General features: G+C 40.2%; 1 protein-coding gene across 1 annotated transcript in view; it reads left to right on the top strand.

Moving 5' to 3' along the window:
- LOC117431313 (dynein axonemal assembly factor 5-like) overlaps positions 1-23,060 on the top strand; it is a 58,275-nt gene extending 35,215 nt beyond the window's left edge. The window contains exons 9-13 of the mRNA XM_034052120.3: positions 5,025-5,172; positions 10,289-10,439; positions 16,925-17,081; positions 17,208-17,399; positions 22,815-23,060. Of these exons, the coding sequence (XP_033908011.2) occupies positions 5,025-5,172; positions 10,289-10,439; positions 16,925-17,081; positions 17,208-17,399; positions 22,815-22,969 (803 nt within the window). The 3' untranslated portion in view covers positions 22,970-23,060. The remainder of the gene's footprint in view (positions 1-5,024; positions 5,173-10,288; positions 10,440-16,924; positions 17,082-17,207; positions 17,400-22,814) is intronic.
- The last annotated feature ends 279 nt before the right edge of the window (positions 23,061-23,339 follow it).

Below are 23,339 nucleotides of genomic sequence, written 5' to 3' on the forward strand. Positions count from 1 at the left end.
TCTCTGATCAGTCTCCTTCTTGCTTGGTCATCCAGTTTGGAGGGACGGCCTGATCTAGGCAGGGTCTTGGTGATGCCATACACCTTCCACTTCTTAATAATCATCTTGACCGTGCTCCAAGGGATATTCAAGGCCTTTGAAATTTTTCTATACCCATCCCCTGATCTGTGCCTTTCAACAACTTTGTCCTGGAGTTCTTTTGAAAGCGCCTTGGTGCTCATGGTTGAGTCTTTGCTTTGAAATGCACAACCCAGCAGAGGAAACCTACAGGACCTGCTGAATTTATCCTGAAATCATGTGAATCACTACAATTTAACACAGGTGGAGGCCACTCAACTTGGTGTGTGATTTTGAAGGCGATTGGTTACACCTGAGCTAATTTAGGGGGTTGGACACGTATCCAACCAAGCTGTCTCAGTTTTTTTTTGTTTAATTTGTTTAAATTTTCTAGAGTATTTTATTTTTTTCTTGGAAGTTGTGGGGTAGGATATGTAGATAAATGAAAAAAAAAATATTTTAACGCATTTTAATTCCAGGCTATAAGGCAACAAAAGGTGAAAATTTTGAAAGGGGGTGTAGACTTTCTATAGGCACTGTGTGTGTGTGTGTGTGTGTGTGTATGTGTATGTGTGTATATATATATATATATATATATATATATATATATATATATATATATATATATATATATATATATACACATATATACACACACAGCTCTGGAAAAAATTAAGAGACCACTGCAAAATTATCAGTTTCTCTGGTTTTACTATTTATAGGTATGTGTGTGGGTAAAATGAACATTTTTGTTTTATTCTATAAACTACTGACAACATTTCTCCCAAATTCCAAATAAAAACATTGTCATTTAGAGCATTTATTTGCAGAAAATGACAACTGGTCAAAATAACAAAAAAGATGCATTGTTGTCAGACCTCGAATAATGCAAAGAAAATAAGTTCATGTTCATTTTTAAACAACACAATACTAACTTAGGAAGAGTTCAGAAATCAGTATTTGGTGGAATAACCCTGATTTTCAAGCACAGCTTTCATGCATCTTGGCATGCTCTCCACCAGTCTTTCACATTGATGTTGGGTGACTTTATGCCACTCCTGGCGCAAAAATTCAAGCAGCTCGGCTTTGTTTGATGGCTTGTGACCATCCATCTTCCTCTTGATCACATTCCAGAGGTTTTCAGTGGGGTTCAGGTCTGGAGATTGGGCTGGCCATGACAGGGTCTTGATCTGGTGGTCCTCCATCCACACCTTGATTGACCTGGCTGTGTGGCATGGAGCATTGTCCTGCTGGAAAAACCAATCGTCAGAGTTGGGGAACATTGTCAGAGCAGAAGGAAGTAAGTTTTCTTCCTTGTACAACCTTGTACTTGGCTTGATTCATGCGTCCTTCACAAAGACAAAGCTGCCTGATTCCCGCCTTGCTGAAGCACCCGCAGATCATCACCGATCCTCCACCACATTTCACAGTGGGTGCGAGACACTGTGGCTTGTATGCCTCTCCAGGTCTCCGTCTAACCATTAGACGACCAGGTGTTGGGCAAAGCTGAAAATTGGACTCATCTGGGGGTACTTCAGCAAGACTGGAATCGGGCAGATTTGTCTTTGTGAAGGACGCATGAATCGAGCCAAGTACAAGGTTGTCCTGGAAGAAAACTTGCTTCCTTCTGCTCTGACAATGTTCCCCAACTCTGACGATTTGGTTTTTCCAGCAGGACAATGCTCCATGCCACACAGCCAGGTCAATCAAGGTGTGGATGGAGGACCACCAGATCAAGACCCTGTCATGGCCAGCCCAATCTCCAGACCTGAACCCCACTGAAAACCTCTGGAATGTGATCAAGAGGAAGATGGATGGTCACAAGCCATCAAACAAAGCCGAGCTGCTTGAATTTTTGCGCCAGGAGTGGCATAAAGTCACCCAACATCAATGTGAAAGACTGGTGGAGAGCATGCCAAGATGCATGAAAGCTGTGCTTGGAAATCAGGGTTATTCCACCAAATATTGATTTCTGAACTCTTCCTAAGTTGAAACATTAGTATTGTGTTTAAAAATGAATATGAACTTATTTTCTTTGCATTATTCAAGGTCTGACAACACTGCATCTTTTTTGTTATTTTGACCAGTTGTCATTTTCTGCAAATAAATGCTCTAAATGACAATATTTTTATTTGGAATTTGGGAGAAATGTTGTCAGTAGTTTATAGAATAAAACAAAAATGTTCATTTTACCCAAACACATACCTATAAATAGTAAAACCAGAGAAACTGATAATTTTGCAGTGGTCTCTTAATTTTTTCCAGAGCTATATATATATATATTATATATATATATATATATATATATATATATATATATGGGGGACTTCAATTCAATGACAAACTTTTTGATTTGCATTAACATTGAAACAGACCTCTAATCAAAGTTTGTCATTGAATTGAAGTTTTTTTTAGAATGTCTAAGTTGAGTGTTTTAATAATTATGGATGATATAACGATAGTGGTCAGATGAGTTGTTTGGTCTGCAGTGTGTCTGCGCAACTGTAGTTTGCTAACCGCTGTAACCAGTACAAACAACGAGGCTTTGGGGAGAAAAAACAAAATAGAAAACTTTGTCAGGCAATGGACAGTGCTCTGCATCACAATGAACAGCTGGATGTACATAATCTTAACGTCACTTCTTTAAAGGCCCCAGTGCAAGGTGTGGAAGGGCATGATTATGTGTTGGCTTCCCTCTCTCGCTTGTAGAAGTGGGTGACTTCATCACGGGGAAAGTGCCTTCCCTGTCTATGCTATGGAGTTCCAGCAGCATGCTTCAGAAAGATGAGCCCTTTCACAAAACTGTTGAGAAAACAGTGATGGGTTCTCTCTAAATGGAGGTAGAGTGACACGATACGTCCAGCCTCTTTAATTTGAGCTGTCATTCCGGCAGTATCAACACAACCTTTAAGAAAAACATACACGCTCGAGTCTAGTGATTCACTGAGACTGGTATCGGGAAACAAGCTTAAAGTATTGGTTAGGGTTTGTCAACTCCTTTTGAAATTGTAATGACTTCAGTAAAGTCCCACCCCAGGGCATGAAATAACCGTGCCCAAGCCACTTGCCGCAAAAAAACATACGCAAAAGTTGCCTCTATGCCTGCCCGTCATTGCCGTTGATGTCCGTCAGCAACAGTAAATCTGAACCCATTCACAAACTTGCTCAGCATCAGCTGGCCTGTTCTGTCACAATTCAAGTGAATTCTGTCTAATCTCGTTCTGCGAGAAAATGACTCATTATCATAATGCAGTATTGTTGACATTCAGCACAGAAATCAAGACCAGAGGACAGTTGGAAATGAAGTTGTCTTGGAGGGTAGGAGACACTTCTTCACAGAGAGTGGTGAGGGGATGGAATGGGCTACCTTATCATCTTGTTGATACATCACTGGGATCCTTTAAGACCCGACTGACACAGTTTTAAGGTCTATCAGCTACTAGGAACTGGGCGAGCTTAGATATGTCGAAAGGCCTCCTCTCGTTCCTAAGTGTTCTAGTATTCTTATACAGTGACTATCTAGTTGCAAATTCCCAGGACGTTTAGGTGACGCAGTGGTTTAATGCACAACACTTTGAATCTGTTTTACAGCGCGAAGGTATTCAATTTACCATTCAACAGTCAATACTATAGTCCCTACCTTTTGTCTAACCCGAGTACATGCTTGAATTGTAATTGTTGTTTTAGTCTGTTGTAATGCATTCCATGGCTTTTTGTTTGCCCGCTGGAATAAAGTTTCAGTGCAGTACAACAAATTGCAGAGATTTCGTTTCCCGATACCAGCCCCAGTACACTCGAGCGTGTACGTTGTTCTTTAAAGGTTGTGTTGATACTGCCGGAATGACAGCTCAAATTAAAAGAGGCTGGACGTATCGTGTCACTCTACTTCCATTTAGAGAGAACACAGCACTGTTTTCTCAACAGTGTTGTGAAAGGGCTCATCTTTCTGCAGCATGCTGCTGGAACTCCATGGCATAGACAGGGAAGGCACTTTCCCCGTGATGAAGTCACCCACTTCTACAAGCGAGAGAGGGAAGCCAACACATAATCATACCTTTCCACACCTTGTACTGGGGCATTTAGAGAAGTGACGTTAAGATTTTCGAAATACTAAAAGAAACGTAATAAATTCAATGACAAACGATTGGATTTGTGCACTGTTGAGTGTTGAATGGTTATGGATGAGTGATTTAAAGGGGACCACAGAGAATGAAAGTTAATGGCATTGGACCTTTTCTACAGTCAACCCTGCTGCTAACAAACAATCAAGGGGCCTTCTGAAAGTTTCATTTGTCCAATGCATACAGCGGCTCCACAATTATTAGGAGACAAACTCTGGATTTAGAAGCCATTGCTTTAAAGAAGGTATTAGCTAGCCACAACTGGTGTAAGACAGTAGCATACAGGATATAACATCTGCAGCACTAAAGTTTAGGAGACATTTTTTCAGCTTCTGTATTCATTCTACTGAACAAAACTATGATTTTCGCATCCTATCATTTAACTACAGATATTTAAAGTGCATGGAATAAGATCTCTGAAAGATTGTAGGTTTAGGGTCACCCCTTTCAGCCAGTAACATGTTTCGACCCAGAAGACACTGCTGGGGTGAAATGACCAAGGAAGTAAAGCAGTAACAGACTTCCTAGAAGGCATGGCAAGCAAACTGAGGACTTTGTGTAGTACCAGATGTCTGTTTTAAACTGATTTTTTTGTTTTTGTTTGTCTTGCTGCAACAGATAAAACTGCACATTTTAAACCTATGTAGTTAATGGAAGTGCAAAATGGTTAATATGTATGGAATTATTTTGTTAGCTACAATTACTTGAAATTGACAAACATTTATCTTAAACAATTTCTAGTACTCATAACATCATTAGTGCTTCGAAGAATAGCACGTGTGCTTATTTAACTGTGTGCAGGTCTGACTGTAACAGTATTTGATATCATTTCCCAATTTCTTTTAGGACCCATCATCGGAGAGGCTCTTCATATGTTAATTCCGATCCTGAAGACGTGCTTGCAGCCCAGCAGAGATCCTGAGATGAGGCTACAGCTTCTCACAGTCCTGTCCAAGCTGCTGCTGAATGCCAGCGAGACAGTGAACTCGCAGGGGTAGGTACAGTGCAACAATAGAGTCTGACTCACAGGTCATTATCTAAAGCCCCTTGGGGAGCTGTTAGGGCTGAGAATGGAATCTGAGAAATGAGGCAACACTCCAGCTGGCTGTTACACACATGTTCCATCTGTGCTGCGTTCATTTAGTGTAACAGTTAAAGAGAGATGGGAGGGGTTGAGATCCTTTGGGTATCTTTGGAAAAATGTGTTGATAAATACATTCTGGTTATTGAAGATCTAATAGGGAACTATTAGTCAGAGCCAGGGTGAAAAGTTTATTAACAAAGAAAAGAAAACAATCCAGCAGCTAGTAAAGCAATGATGAGTTTCCCATTACTAACAGGGGAGTTTCTAGTTCTAAGAGGCTGTATAAATATGTGGAAGTGGCAGAACGACTACTAATCTGACACAGTTAAATAGTTAAGGTAAAAAAACATGTTGATAATGTCTGGTGCTCAATTTTAAACACACTGTTCCTTAACACTGCTGTTTCTGCATATTTTTAAAACAGTTTGGAATATATATATATATATATATATATATATATATATATATATATATAATTTTAAGTATTTCATTTTAAAAGGTCATTTTATATGTTAATGGTTTGCAACCACAACTGCACTTTTGTCTGTCTGAAACCACGCGCTTCTCAATTCCTATACAATCACGGGGTATTAGTCGACTGCCAGTTTCTGGGGTTGACTGTGACTTTTCTATTTGACTAACGCTACCCCTAATATGTACTATACTACAGCTGTCCCAAAATCTTTTCCAAGGCAGGGACTACTCGCCACTAAAACCTGCACCAATGTTTCTTTTGTGCAAAATGTCATTACAATTTGAAATGGCAGGATATTGGCAATATTTTTCAGAAAGAAAATTAGTAATATTTGATAATTTGTTATGTGTTGTACAGACGGTTTGGGATTGTGGTACATTGTGGTTTTTAATGTTTTCAGAATATTAGTTTTTTGGATTCACTACTTATATGATTTTGGAGTATAGACTCCACTGCTGCGAATGGTCTTCTAATTATCACATTAAGAGGAATGTATGCTAATTATCCACAAATGCACTTTTTAAATGATGAAGCCCAATTGAATTTCATTGGAATGAGATCATTTGTGTGTTTCACATTTTTCCATGTATCTTCATTGCAATTCAATAGCAAACCCTTTTATTTTATTATAAATGACCAAATTGCTTTTTACATGCAGCCAAATACCAAAAACTGCAAGGTCATAATGCAACTGAGGTGCAGATTTTTAATAACTTCAAAATGATAAAATGTATAAGATAATATTTATGTAAATCATGCTAACATTACCAATAGATGTTTTTGAGCCAGGTTAAAGGAAGCTAATTCTTAATTCGGTTTAGTGATATTTACAATCTTACTTCAATTCCTTTGTTGGTTTAGGAGCAGATATGTCCCCTGATATTCAGTGCCATTTTCCAGTTTCAATTATATATTTATTTTGTTAAAAATAATAGTGAAAAAAAAACACTCCATAAAATTAATATGGTGTTCTGGTTGTAAGGCTGCATTACTTCCAACTCAGATCTGGCTCTTTGTGTATTTCTTTTTATTTCCTCTTTCAGAACGCATGCTTAAAAAAATGTTTTTGGTGACTAAATCCATGTGTGCCCTGTAAAGGATTAGAAGCTGACAAATGTTTCACTCTCCTCACAACTGGATAATGTGGTCTTAATTTGAAGGACCTTTTTTTGGCTAATTTATTAACCACTCAGACAGCCAGACTCCAGTTGTCCTTCCTGTGTGGCCCTACTTCTTTGTTTCCTGTTTTGCATCATTGCTATTAAATAACAAAAGCTATTCTGTTTCCATTTTGTTTTCATTCCCTGTGAATATGACATGACTGCTAGAGTGAGAGTGTGTGAACAGACAGGAGGAGTGCGTAATCTTACCCTATATAGAGGACACCTTGACCACTACAAAGGCTGCTGTTTAGGGTAGACCACCTTGGGGAATTGTGCCGTGTCAGTTTAAGTTGCGGATTGTAGTTTGATCACAGCTAGTCTTTAGATCCTCCCACCTCCCTCCTTCAAACTAATTAGTCAGAGCCTATGTAACTTGGGTCCATTAGTCATTGTGGTTATTGCAGGGCCTGTAGCTGTAAGTGCTGATAACAGGTTTGCATGGTCCATTGATAATTGCCTACATATCTGGCACAAAGGTATTCCTTAATGTCTCTTTCCAGGATTATGTGACTAAACTAAAATAAGTTGAATTCAAACTGCTTTCAGGCCAGCTGACCACTTTGTAAGGGTAAAATTAACCCTTACTAAAGGCTAATCTGGGGCCAGATTAAACATTAAATTTTATTATGATTCAAAAACAAAATGCTGAAAAAGGAACCAGCGTTGGTGTTCACATTGTGTTATTACATTTTTCCACCCATTACAAAAAACATGGTTAATTAAGAAAGAAAAAAAAAACAATAACGATAAACCTATTTGAAAGCATTATAATCACATTGTTAAATACAGTGAGTCCATATTGGTTTATTTCAGTGGTCAGCAACCAGAACAGTCGGCCTTAGAAACCGGTCGACTAATCGCACATCGCATGATTGCGAATGACTAATCGCGCATCGCATGATTGCGAATGACTAATCGCGCATCGCATGATTGCGAATGACTAATCGCGCATCGCATGATTGTGAAGTGTGCGGTTTCAGATGGATGGAAGTGTAGCTGCAGTTGCAAACCATTAAAATATAAATTGTCCCTTACCTGCAAAAAGGACAAAACTGCATTTTTGGCTATTTTCAGAGAAAATGAATGCCCAAAGGGAATACATAACATCCTAAAAGGGCGAACCTGAATCTCAGATAATCAGGGAGATATGAAGAGGTTTATTGGCACTGAATCTCTGATAATCCAGGAGATATGAAGAGTCTAATGTGCACTGAATCTCTGATAATCAGGGATATATGAAGAGGCTAATGGGCACTGAATCTCAGATAATCAGGGAGATATGAAGAGTCTTGTTTAGTTGTGTTGCTGGATTGTTTAGTTATGTTTCTGGGAGATTGTTTAGTTGTGTAGCTGGGGGATTAGTTTAGTTGTGGTGCTAATCACTCCCATAGTACACTGAAGGACTGGAAGGTCTATAGGTGACACAGCTAGTGGGATACTACGAGAGCAAAACAACTCCTACTTGAAATGCTTCCAGGCAATCTGTTGTATTGCAGAGTCTGTGTTCTCGCTGCTCTGCTTCTTCCTAACCGCTTGCTCACTGTCTTCATGGCACGACAAGTGTTTTTAGGTAGATTTGCTGAAATGATTTTCTTAAATGGCTTTGATAACCTAGAATTGTATTGGGCTGTTTTGGTTTGCATTGAAGTTGCCATGTTTGTGTATTAAAAAGAGTGCACAGTAGGAATTCTTGTGGTAACATTTTGATTTGGTGCCATCAGGAATTCATGTTTATTTTTAATGTATTTGTTTTATGTTGTGATGAGTGAATAAAATGAATTGTATTACAGAGAATAAAATAACAGCAGCAGCAGCTCACCACTACAGTACAATACTTCATACCATTGATAACTCGTGTATGTCGTAACTTTTCAAATGGTATTGCACCTTTTTGACGTTTATTTTTCAGTGGCTCACAGAATACCCTAAAAAGTCACTTTTAGAGGAATTTCTTTTTTAGCCGGGTTCTTTATTGAAACCTCATGAGACCTGTTAATTGTGCAAGAGGATTTTGCTACTTAACGCGATTGGATATCTCTGCCCCACTCAATAAGCAAAGCAGTGAAACCGGCTGTATAATTAACATTGGATATCTCTGCCCCACTCAATAAGCAAAGCAGTGAAACCGGCTGTATAATTAACATTGGATATCTCTGCTCCACTCAATAAGCAAAGCAGTGAAACCGGCTGTATAATTAACATTGGATATCTCTGCCCCACTCAATAAGCAAAGCAGTGAAACCGGCTGTATAATTAACATTGGATATCTCTGCCCCACTCAATAAGCAAAGCAGTGAAACCGGCTGTATAATTAACATTGGATATCTCTGCCCCACTCAATAAGCAAAGCAGTGAAACCGGCTGTATAATTAACATTGGATATCTCTGCCCCACTCAATAAGCAAAGCAGTGAAACTGGCTGTATAATTAACCGGTGTAATTCTATTAAGGAACCCGTCAAATACAATGTGTGTATGGTAACATGACAGGAGAGGAGTGCCACCACATAGCAACTAGTCAAATAGAAAAGTGACAGTGACCTCAGAAACTGGTAGTCGACTAATCGCACGTCATGTCATTGTGAAGTGTGTGGTTTCAGATGAACAGAAGTGCAATCCCTAGGCTCCCGAGTGGCACATCCAGTAAAGGTGCTCCACATGGAGTGCAGGATGCGCTCTATAGTCTGGACGTCGCGAGTTCGAGTCCGGGCTATTCCTTTGCCGACCGAGAACGGGAGCTTCCAGGGGGCGGCGCTCAATTGGCTGAGCGCCACCCGGGGGGAGGGAGGGTTAGGTCGGCCAGGGTGTCCTCAGCTCACCGCGCACCGGCGACCCCTGTAGTCTGGCCGGGCGCCTGCAGGCTTGCCTGTAAGCTGCCCGAGAGCTGTACTGTCCTCCGACGCTGTAGCTCTTGGGTGGCTGCTTGGTGAGTCCGCAGTGTGAAAAAAAGCGGTCGGCTGACGGCACACGCTTTGGAGGACAGCGTGTGTTCGTCTTCGCCTTCCCAAGTCAGCGCAGGGGTGGTAGCAGTGAGCTTAGTTTAAAAAAATAATTGGCGATTTCAAATTGGGAGAAAATAATAAAAATAATTGGCAATAATTGACTACGTTTATAAAAAGAAAAAAAAACCCTTACATATAATGACATTTTAGAAATAAATAGTTTAAAAAAATCCAAGCAGTTTTAAAATACAGTGCTCAAAAGTGTTACGAAACAGTATGTGCACAAATAGAGAACAAGACATTATCAGACACAGGACTCAACCTATTTGACAGCCACATTTTTCTATCCCTCAAATGCTACAACATTAAGAAAGCTGAAGTCCATTGTCTGATGGTGTTCCTTCCTGTGCAGTTTCCTAATGTATCTGTTTATTTTTATTGCTGCAGACAGTTCCCCAACTATCTGGAGCCTTTTCTCAAAGACATTGTGGTTCCTAATCTGCTGTGGCATGCTGGGAGGACAGCCGCTGCAATCCGCACCAGTGCGATATCCTGCCTATGGGCCCTGCTGCACAGCGGAGCACTCTCTGGAAAGCAGGTAAATCAAACCACCCCATACTGACTGACTGACACATCGATATCCTGCCTGGGCCCTGCTGCACAGCGGAGCACTCTCTGCAGAGCAAGTAAATCAAACCAGCCCATACTGACTGACTGACACATCGATATCCTGCCTATGGGCCCTGCTGCACAGCGGAGCACTCTCTGGAAAGCAGGTAAATCAAACCAGCCCATACTGACTGACTGACACATCGATATCCTGCCTTGCCCCTGCTGCACAGCGGAGCACTCTCTGGAGATCAGGTAAATCAAACCAGCCCATACTGACTGACTGACACATCGATATCCTGCCTATGGGCCCTGCTGCACAGCGGAGCACTCTCTGCAGAGCAGGTAAATCAAACCAGCACATACTGACTGACTGACACATCGATATCCTGCCTATGGGCCCTGCTGCACAACGGAGCACTCTCTGGAGAGCAGGTAAATCAAACCAGGCCATACTGACTGACTGACACATCGATATCCTGCCTATGGGCCCTGCTGCACAGCGGAGCACTCCGTAGAGCAAGTAAATCAAACCCGGCCATACTGACTGACTGACACATCGATATCCTGCCTATGGGCCCTGCTGCACAACGGAGCACTCTCTGGAGAGCAGGTAAATCAAACCAGGCCATACTGACTGACTGACACATCGATATCCTGCCTATGGGCCCTGCTGCACAGCGGAGCACTCTCTGGAGAGCAGGTAAATCAAACCAGGCCATACTGACTGACTGACACATCGATATCCTGCGTATGGGCCCTGCTGCACAGCGGAGCACTCTCTGGAGAGCAGGTAAATCAAACCAGCCCATACTGACTGACTGACACATCGATATCCTGCCTATGGGCCCTGCTGCACAGCGGAGCACTCCGTAGAGCAAGTAAATCAAACCCAGCCATACTGACTGACTGAAACATCGATATCCTGCCTGGACCCTGCTGCACAGCGGAGAACTCTGCAGAGCAGGTAAATCAAACCAGGCCATACTGACTGACTGACACATCGATATCCTGCGTATGGGCCCTGCTGCACAGCGGAGCACTCTGCAGAGCAAGTAAATCAAACCAGCCCATACTGACTGACTGACACATCGATATCCTGCCTATGGGCCCTGCTGCACAGCGGAGCACTCTCTGGAAAGCAGGTAAGTCAAACCAGCCCATACTGACTGACTGACACATCGATATCCTGCCTATGGGCCCTGCTGCACAGCGGAGCACTCTCTGGAAAGCAGGTGAGTCAAACCAGGCCATACTGACTGACTGACACATCGATATCCTGCCTATGGGCCCTGCTGCACAACGGAGCACTCTCTGGAGAGCAGGTAAATCAAACCAGGCCATACTGACTGAATGACACATTGATATCCTGCCTATGGGCCCTGCTACACAGCGGAGCACTCCGTAGAGCAAGTAAATCAAACCCGGCCATACTGACTGACTGACACATCGATATCCTGCCTGGACCCTGCTGCACAGCGGAGAACTCTGCAGAGCAGGTAAATCAAACCAGGCCATACTGACTGACTGACACATCGATATCCTGCCTATGGGCCCTGCTGCACAGCGGAGCACTCTCTGGAAAGCAGGTAAGTCAAACCAGGCCATACTGACTGACTGACACATCGATATCCTGCCTATGGGCCCTGCTGCACAGCGGAGCACTCTCTGGAAAGCAGGTAAGTCAAACCAGGCCATACTGACTGACTGACACATCGATATCCTGCCTATGGGCCCTGCTGCACAGCGGAGCACTCTCTGGAAAGCAGGTAAGTCAAACCAGGCCATACTGACTGACTGACACATCGATATCCTGCCTATGGGCCCTGCTGCACAGCGGAGCACTCTCTGGAGAGCAGGTAAATTAAACCAGGCCATACTGACTGACTGACACATCGATATCCTGCCTATGGGCCCTACTGCGGAGCACTCTGCAGAGCAAGTAAATCAAACCAGCCCATACTGACGGACTGACTCGCACATTGTAAAGAGACTGTAAACTGGAACCTTTTTTTGTAAGCTGCAGGCAGTTCTGTGGTCATTATATAACTGAAAAAGACCAAACGTTTGTCATTTTATTAAGTTTCTTTTAGTATTTCTAATTCCGCACTGTTGGGTATTTAATAGTTATGATTAAGGCTACTATTTTGACACAGTAATTTTTAGTACATTTCACAGGCAAGGTGCAGCAAAAAACAAGAATTCACAGAAAGGTCACCAAATAATGTAGTTTTAGCTACATCAACATACACGAGCTTTTAAACAGTACACCAAAACCAATACTATGAAGACTATTGCTTTTGACTACTGACAAGTTTAAATGTTACTTTAGAGTACAACACTTACAGTACATACTTCAGACCGACGTGATTTCTGGTCGGTCGAGGGTGTGTGACAAGTCGGAATTATGTCCTCTACAATCTTGACACGTGCATCTTTTTTGGAAAGGCGTACAGCCTTAACAGAACGTCAAACCTTTCACCTGTTGTTCTAAAATACCTAAAATAACTCACTGTCACATACGTGCCTCTCTCTAAATAATGTTTGAAATTCTCCCTGGTTGAGAGGATGGATGTACTAACGACGTCGCTTTTTATTTCTCCTTGTATAGAGGTACAAACTCAGCACATCCAATTTTGCGCATGCAGTCTGTATTTCAAGTATGAACAACAGCTGCGCAGTCAAAAGGGCTGCGGCACGATGTGTTCCATACAGCTAATATTGAAGCTGCACAGCTAGCTGTCTGCGCCTGAGTGCTGTATGAACCAGGCGCAGCAGTGTGGAGTAGTGGTTAGGGCTCTGGACTCTTGACCGGAGGGTTGTTGGTTCAATCCCAGGTGGGGGACACTGCTGCTGTACCCTTGAGCAAGGTACTTTACCTAGATTGCTCCAGTAAAAAAAATAAAAATAAATAACTGTATAAATGGGTAATTGTATGTAAAAAATAATGTGTATAATGTGGTATCTTGTAACAATTGTAAGTCGCCCTGGATAAGGGTGTCTGCTAAGAAATAAATAATAATAATAATAGTTTTTCCAAGATTCTGAAACAAACAGCATGTTGTAAAGCAAGCCTCTAAGTTGGTAAACTTCTGTTCTTGTCTTTAAAGAAAACAGCTCACTCACAATTTCTTTGGCATTTTAGCTGTCACCCATTCACATGCTTGCTTGCTCAGCTATCTTGCTGACCTACATAGCTACACGTAAATGCTGCGTGCATACACAACCAAACAGTTTTACAAATACTTGCAGATTTGTATTATCAGTGCATGACACACTGCATTTTTTTTAAAGGAAATAAAGGAAGCCATAGGTATGATTGATTGGTAGGTTACAATGTAAATATCTATACATTTAATATTATACAACAAGTGCTGAGATATCAGACATCAAATAACTTTCATATTGGCTGGTCCCAAGTGTATTTTTCTTACCAGATCTCATTTTAGAGTCCTTGCATTTACTCAAATCCAACAACAGAATTATCAGAGCTTCAGATTACCAGAAGCAGAGCTTGATTTAAAGAAAGTAATTCTCAAGTTCAGTTATTTCATTTCGTATTCTCAATAGAGGTTCATAGTTCATAGTCTCCTCCTGTGCTTATTTCACTCATGAGGATAAACAACCCTTCGGGGGCTCGTCTGGGTTATTCACCTCCTCATTCATGGAATAACTACAGGACTACATTCATGGGGCCTCCTGTATTTATTATATATAATGCTGCACTTCAGTATCATACAATATTTATCCATCCTCTAAATGAATGAAAACTTCTTGGAATTAGGATTCACAGCTTTATATTTCTTGTTTTTCAAAGGCGTAAGGCTTCACCCCAGCCAGCACATCTCTTTAGCAAGGTTGTGTATTTTTGTTAAGGAGGTTTGGGCCCATTCTGGCTGTGTTCATTATGGGTTAACCCTACCCCTAACCCGTTCTAGCTGTGTTCATTATGGGTTAACCCTACCCCTAACCCGTTCTAGCTGTGTTCATTATGGGTTAACCCTAACCCATTCTGGCTGTGTTCATTATGAAACAACTTCACTGCTGTCTCTGTGGGTGGCTCGACCTCAGGGCTAGTCTGACTTCCAGCTGGAGAAACTCGACTACATCAATACCAGAAGGGAGACATGAGGTCGTCATTAGGAAGAACAGCACAGGTCTTAACCTGCAACTAAACAATCACTGCAATAAACAATCCTTAGGCTTTGTTCTGAGAAGAGTTTGATTTATTTAAAGATCTCCTTCAATTTAAAATGCAACTGTATCTGTTAAACAAGAGATAAACTGAAATCATTTTAGTGCATTTACACACTCGGAGGCTGTATTAATACCTATCCAAGCATACCTTTGTCTGAATGAGCTTGTCAGGGAAGTATTTGTCTTCCTTGACCTTTAGACATGTTTAAGATCTTTGTGCATGCTGTAGGAAACCTTTCTATGAAAAAAAAAGAAAAACACTCTACAGAAACCAAACTGTGTCTGATTTCAATCTGAAACTGTTTATTAGCTAGGTAGATAATGACTAAGTTGGTGCCAGTGATTATCTCCTTTCATAACATTTTTACCTTTTTAAGTGCTTAAATTAAGAAAAGCACTAACAGTAGGCATGAACTGAAGTTGTACAGATTAGTATGTGTCAGGTGAACAGCCCCCTCAGAGCAATACTCATGGCAGCTGTTAAGATTCAGAGGGACCTGTTAACATATGAACTATTAGTCACAGCAGGTCAGCCTTTAAAAGGGCTTTCCTCTGTTTAAAAAGGGAGACTAAAAGCCCCAGTTAGCACGTCTGCAGGAATATCAGCTCTTTAGATAAGGTGGTGATTGTCTGTGTTACAAGCCTATTGTTTAGGCATGTCACGATATGACAATTCTCTCAGACGACTATTCTGTGGGGTATTCTCACGATAATTGCGATAGAGCATGATATTTTACAAAGAACTACAAAAAAAAAATTCTTACAGACTAGCTGTGGTGAGCCTCTCCTTACAGCTTTTTAATGTTTCTCGTTCAGAGCGTTCTAAAAAATATATATATATATATATATATATATATATATATATATAGGCGAAATAACTGCGTTAAGACAACAGATTTTAGGACCACAATAACAACGACTCTAGGAGTCAGAACCCAGGGGTTTTTAAAATGCAAACTGTTTATGACTTTACTGCTGACCTGTACATCAACAAAATGTTAATTACTGTTTGAAAACACTAATATTTAGTTGCAAATAAATCATTAGAAAACAGCTGCAAGGATATCGCGTTTAGGGAGTAGCCTTGAAATATATTGACATTCCTGTTCAAGTACACACCACACTCACTATATCCTTGTGTCTGTTTTGAATAGTGTTAATGTTTGTCCTTCTTAAGCTATGTAGCTAAAAAAAAATATATAATTTTGGTTTTTAATCGTAAAATGGGAATACCCAACTTATTATTATTATTATTATTACTATTATTATACATGCAATTGGTTTTACTTAAGACTGTTTTTAATGAACACTTTGTTCCTTCCCAATGTTCTTCTTTAGATGGTAAACATATTTGTCGTGTTGCTGAAAGAACAGCTCAACATCATTTACAAATTGGCCCTTCCTCTTCAATAACCTAACCATCGTCATTTTTTTAAACCAAAATGATCCCAGATAACTGATTATATCTGTTTTTTTAGGAGGAAAGAGTTTGGTTCTGTCGTTCTCGCTATCCTCCACATTTGTTGTGTGCTGCTTTTGTTGATTTTTGGGGCTATGTAAAACCAACGAAAGGTTCATTATCGCCATCTTACTGGATGTTCCTATTATAGTTTTCTCTGCATTCTGTCCAGTTGATGCGTCTTTCTCAGAGTGGGCAAAATCATAAATATAAATAAATAAATTATCGCAATAATTAAAACTCTTGACAGTAGAATAATCGTTAGAATTTATATCGCAATTATTTTTTTATCATCATAACGCAGCACCCCTGCCGCTGTTACCATATTTGAAGTCATTGCAAATCGTTATGTGTTCGGTGGCTTCCTCTAATCAATTGTACTTCTCTTTGCTGTGTCTGGTCTGTCATACAAAGAGTGCAAGAGAAGCACACCCTCAACTTGATTAGAGGAAACCACAAAACACTAAGAAACATATTAGAAGCTAAATAAAAAACACGAAAAACTGATATTAATGTATTTGATATGTTTAATAGAACCTGTTGTGGTTTAAGCATTTCCAATGCTGTGTCCTTGACATGTGCGAGATGTACACTCTCAATTATAACTGAAGTTGCTGCTAACAGGTTCCAATAGGGACGTGACTTACAATTTTGAATGCTCCATGGATAGTTGAATATTATGACATCTGCAATGTCTTGAATAAGTCAGTGATTATACATTTTAAACTATTTGTTTTACAACTTTACGTACACAGCCGATGGCCATCTTGCAGACCTTACAATTTGTTGTTTAACTTATTCCCCCTTTTCTGTTTTAGATGTGGACTGTACAGAACGACCTACTGCCACTTGTGATTGCCACTCTGGACGAAGATTCAAAAATGACTCGAGAAATGGCATGTCGTATTATTAATGCTGTTTTGAAACTCTGTGGAGACCAGTTTGACCCAGACGGGCTTAACAAAGTGTATCCTGGTATGTTCCCAGTATATTGTGGGGGTCTGTGCTTTCAGAATGCATTTTCTTTTAAATTGGGGGTGAGTGTATGTGTGTGGTTGCTGTTCCAGGTGTAAAGCGTGTTGTTTTGTCTCCTCTCAACAGAACTATTAAAGCGTCTGGATGATGCCTGCAATGGAGTGCGGTGCACTGCTGCTAAAGCTTTATCGTCATGGTTCCAATGTGTTTGTGAGGATTATGACAGAACTACCTTTAGAAGTCACCTTGAGTTCCTGTACCGCGGACTGCTGGTTCATCTGGATGACCCTGATAGCAGCATTCAGACTGCGATGTTTGGTAAGAAAGAGAGGGTGCAGCAGACTGGATTGAAGTGTTACAGCTTTACTACAAACACATTATGTTGTGTTTGCTGTATCCTGGGTTGTCTGTATCGCAGCAATTTATTTTCCAACATAATCCAGATTTGTTTTTATATTTTATTCACACTGTATAGGTAAATCGACTGCTTTTTTTCAATTTTTTTTTTTTCAATTCCTTAGAATTTAAGATGTGCTTTTTGAACCATTTTTAGCTCCTAAAAAATGTCCTGCATCTTAAATTCGAGCACAGTAGTGATGCAGGAATTAAAATCACTAACAAAAGACGTGACTCCCACGTACACAAACAACAACATGACTGACTGTCGAGAAACGACAAAACAAAACGTTACTGCCCAATCTCGAATCACCCATGACATGCAGGCAGCCATTTTCAAAGAAGCATCATTAGCTTCCTGAGGAATTCGAAGAGAAGCTTTTACAATTTCAGCATTTCTAACAAACAGTACAGCTTGGACAGATTAGAAATGCTGATCAAACCCCAAGCAATACCACAGTTCACAAATTGGGAGAAAAATAGGCGTGAGTAATCACAATTGGATAACTATAATAATAATAATAATAATAATAATAATAATAATAATAATAATCTTTATTTATAGAGCGCCTTTCATACCACAAGGTTCAAGGTGCTGCACAAAAAACAAAAAAGAAGGTAACAGAACACAAAGATTAAAATCAAAGTTAATAAAACAACTAAAAACAACAATATATAAAATCAAAAAGCTAAATTATAAAAATAGGTCTTAAGCCTAGATTTATAAGTAGCTACTGTAGGTGAGCCTCTGACATGGTCGGAGAGAGAGTTCCACAGCTGCGGAGCACGAACACAAAAAGCAACCTCTCCTTTCCTCCTGAGCCTCACCCTCGGAATACAGAGGAGGCCACTATTAGTCGGCCTCAATGCACGCCGAGGCTGATAAAGAGACAACAACTCTGAGAGGTAATCTGGTGCCATTCCATTTAGTGCTTTAAATGTAAGCAACAGAATTTTAAAATCAATTCGATATTTCACTGGAAGCCAGTGCAGAGAAGCAAGTACAGGAGTTATATGTGCTCTCCTTTTGGTTTTGGTAAGGACCCTTGCAGCTGCATTTTGCACAAGCTGCATCCTTAATAAAGCTTGGCTAGTAAGTCCAGAAAAAAGAGCATTACAGTAGTCCAGTCTACATGAAATAAAAGCATGGATTACTTTTTCAGCATCAGATAAAGACAGAAATGATCTAATTTTGGCAATGTTTCTTAGATGATAAAAACATACTTTTGTAATAATTTTAATATGCGACTCGAAACTTAAAGTAGAATAAAAAATAATACCCAAATTTCTCACTTCAGACTTCAAATTAGGAGTTAAGTCCCCCAAATGTATTTTTGATAAATCAATTTGTTGCTGAGAGCCTACTATCAACACTTCTGTCTTATCAGAGTTTAATTGCAGAAAATTTAAGGACATCCAAGTTTTGATGTCAGTGATACACTCAAGTAAAGCTGATGTTGTGCTAATGTCACCAGGTTTCACAGAGATGTATAACTGTGTATCATCAGCATAGCAGTGGAAATTTACAGCATGTTTATGAATAATCTGGCCTAGAGGTAACATGTATAAAGAGAATAATATCGGACCAAGAATCGAACCCTGAGGGACACCACAGGTCATATTTGCTAAACCCGACAGACTCCCCCAGTGAAACAAAGAACTGTCTGTTTGTAAGGTAGGATCTAAACCAGTTTAGTACTTTACCATCTAGGCCCACCCATCCCTTAAGACAATCAATTAAGATGGAATGATCCACAGTATCAAACGCAGCACTAAGGTCCAAAAGAACAAGAATGGATATAGCATTTGAATCTGCGCTCATTAATAAGTCATTTATTACTCTTACCAGGGCAGTTTCTGTACTGTGATTTGAACGAAACCCAGACTGAAACTTCAAACATATTATTTGTAATCAGAAAGCCATTAAGTTGTTTAAGCACTACCTTTTCAAGATCCTTTGCTAGAAAAGGGAGATTTGAAATGGGTCTGAAGTTACTCAGAAGTGACCTGTCTAAGTTCAGTTTTTTAAGTAGGGGCTTAACCAGGGCAATTTTGAAAGAAGCCGGAACTATTCCATTTTCCAGCGAACTATTCATAATGGCAAGAATATCATTACACAAGTAACTAAGGACATCCTTCAGAAACCTTGTTGGAATGGGATCTAACATACAAGTTGTGGATTTCATGTGCATGACAATCATGTTTAGTTCCTGTGCAGTAATACAAGAAAATGATTCCATCACTGTTTTCCCCAGTCTATCTGAAATAATTAAATTAGAACCATAAGATGGAATTTGTTCCCTAATAGTCTTTATTTTATTTTCAAAGTAGTTGAGAAATTCTTCACACTTGGACGAGGACACTTCTATGTTGCAGATGGGTGAGAATGAAGGATTTATCAATTTAGCTATTGTTGAGAAAAGCACCCTGGAGTTATTTTTATTTTCCTCAATCAATTTGGAGAAATATGCACATCTTGCAGATCTTATAGCTTCATTGTACCTCGATAGATAATCTTTCATAATATCAAAATAGATATGTAATTTTGTAGCCCTCCATTTTCGTTCCATCTTACGACAGTCTCTTTTTATTTGACGGATAGTATTGTTAATCCAGGGAGCATTATGTTTAAGTGGAACTAATCTAGTCTTGACTGGAGCAACTGTATGAAGAGTAGTAGTGCAAAGGTGGTTAAATCTGTCAACTAGTAATTCAGTAGACACAGACTGCAAAGGAAGTGATGGAGCTGAACTTATTATTTCAGAAAACCTTTGTAAAGTTGAAGAATTAATGACACAGCTTTTAATAGTGTGGGCCCCACTCTTTCTGGGTACCGATACAATGGCTTCAGGTAAAATACAAGAGTGATCAGAGATATTAGGATCAATTATGGATGAGATATTAACAACTAGACTCCGAGAGATGACAAGATCTAAGGTATGGCCATGATTATGGGTGGGCCCTGAAACATGCTGAATAAAATCAAGAGAGTCCAGGAGCCTTAAACTGTAATGCTCTGTGTGATTGCAGACAGACATAAACTGCCTCCATATTTGTATCTTTGTAAATGCATATTTATTTTTTGTTTTAATTTTTCCTCAAATTGAGGATGGGAAATTTGGACTGTGTCTTAAATTCGAAGGAATGCGGTACATGACATGTATTTAATGGTCATTAACTTCAGCATCATCACACTGATCGCTCTAATTCTGAACTTACAGTGGTGGCAGGGATGGATGTTACTGACAGGCTTGTTTACAGCAGATTTGCCTTGTAAACGTTATCGCCTTTTGCAGGTCTGACTGCTGGACTGCAGACCCCGGCAAGCTGAACCTTGAGTTGTCATTCATGTTGTAAACCTCACCCTTACAAAATCAAAGTGAGATTTTCAGGAATGTATTTAGTTAGGATAGTTTTGTCCTGCAGTTAAAGTTAAGTTACTGTTGTGTAAGATGGCACGCTTGAACGCACTGTTTCAGCTATTAAAGAAAGTACTTTACAGATTCAATGTGAAGTTTTCCTATTCAGTGCTTTATTGTAGGCAGCTAGCAAGGCCTTGATGCTATTTTAAACTGATCTCAGACAGAACCCCACCCCGCTGATATAAAGAGCACATTGTTGAATTGCATTCCCCCTGAGCTATAGACTGTGTTTATTACATTTCAAACATGTCTTGGCTATTTGCTGTCTCTGATTTCTTGCCAGTTTACCACATGTTTACACACTTGTAATACTGTCGTGTTACCTGCTATCTGTGGTAATTGCTGGGCTGTCAAAAGAAGTCTTTATTTCATCTGTACACAAGCAGGCATTGTTCTGTGATTCCCATCTATGTGCGATATTCATAAACCAATAACAGCTTTCACTGATTGAATAAAGAAATGCTTATTCCACAGATATGCTATCTCACATAAAAGCCATTTTAAAGTGTTTCTTTCCATGTCTATTGAAGAAATAGTTTCATGTTTACCATCCAAACTCACTATCTGTAAATGATTCACACTGTACAAGGTACACTAGTGCCACCTAGTGAGTGCATGTGGGTATTCAGATGTGGATCTCGGAAAGGGATTCTTTCGTTCTTCTCTTAGTATGGTAAAGCATTAAAGAAATTACTCGCCTCAGTATAAGATTCCAAAATATGGGAACTGTTTCAGAATACAATTCAATAAGTGCAAGTTAGTCTAAATGTAACACCAGGCAACTTTTCAAGCAAGTAAATTTCACTAAGTAGCTCAAATGAAAATTGTTTAGATGTTGGGGTGTTCAAATGACGATTGTTTAGATGTTGGGGTGTTCAAATGACGATTGTTTAGATGTTGTGTTCAAATGAAGAGTGTGTAGATGGCACTCTAATTGCTTCATATGATGGCAGGAAAAGTTTCCCCAAAAATGTTTATATGGGTTTTAAGCTTCTTTTTTTCAGTTCTATAAAATTAAATCCACTGGGCTCTATAAGCAGATACTGAAACAGGCTAACCAGCTATACACAGTTTGCATTCACATAGAATACAAGCAGGTGAGCTGCTTTTCCGAGAGTCCCTGAGTATTACCCCTGATATGTACCTGGAAAATTCCCATTTTCACCAGTGTTTTTTTTTTTTTTTTTTCAATAAACACTTACACATAAAGCCTTACAACATCTGATTTTCTCCTCTTCAGTTTATTCCAAGATTATTAATTACATGCTAGTGGCACAGTTGCGGGGAGCCTGGGGTCCTCATTTAGGGGTAAGTGAAGCTCACTTACCAACCTTAGAGGCGCAGTCGCGCTACCCTCGCCCTCCGCCAGGAATGTTCTCCACGAGCCAGTGGGGACCCCCGGCCAAATCTATCCTAACTCCTTAGTTTTCCAGTTCTCGCCTCCGCACGGGCGGCTCTCTGCGAGCCGAGGGGAAACCTGGTACTCTTTCTGAAGTTGTGTTCTGCTCAATCTCGTTCTCTACCCACTCTCTCTGTTTTACCCGTGCCAGTCTTCCAAAGCTTTTTTCCAGTCTCAGAGCCCAGATATTCGGCCTTGACTCCTCGGAGATGGCTCTCTTTTCCAGCGCTTCTGTCTCCCTGCAAGGGAATTGAAGCTACTCTCCTTAGAAGTCTGACCACGTCGACCTCCTTATACTTCTCTTCGATCCGTCCGCTGTTTTATTTTCGGCTTCCCTTGGTGGGAGGTAACATTTCCCAGCCTTGGAGGTTGATCAGTTTGGGCTCACCACAAGTCAAGAGGAAACCCTGTCCTCTTTTTAAAGTCATAAAGCACTTCTCTCCAGTTGCTGAGGTTCATCCTCAACGCAGCCCTTACTCCTGTCCACAGATTAACTGTTCTTTTCTTTACTTGCAGATGTTTTGAAACAAGGAAGTGTTGTTGATCCCTCTCTCCTGAAGCAAGAAATAGAAGCAGTGAAGCACAAACACCGCACCTTGAGCTACTGTGAGCAGCTGCTTCAACACATTCAGTTAAACACCCAGGCCAGCACAGGCAGAGCTCACACATAGATGCACCTGGAATATGTAACCCATACTTTAGTGCAAAGGCTTAACCTCCCATCATTTTTAATGCACAAAGGCTGGCACATATATATATATATATATATATATATATATATATATATATATATATATATATATATATATATAATATAATTACAAAAGAGACCTGTTTCCATTCTGATGACTGCAGCTCGGACAGGCTTGGAGAGAACACCGATATACGGTGCCAAGTTGTGCTTCTTTATACAAGACTGCAGTAAATACTGATGTCTTGATTTCCATTCTCCGCTTCAGAGTTGGTGCTGGTCACATGCAGATCTATTTGCAGACTTTATTTAGTGCCTACCTGAGTGCTGTTCTCACTCCGTGTTGATAG

Source organism: Acipenser ruthenus, chromosome 22, assembly GCF_902713425.1.
Source record: "Acipenser ruthenus chromosome 22, fAciRut3.2 maternal haplotype, whole genome shotgun sequence".
Taxonomy (NCBI): Eukaryota; Metazoa; Chordata; class Actinopteri; order Acipenseriformes; family Acipenseridae; genus Acipenser; species Acipenser ruthenus.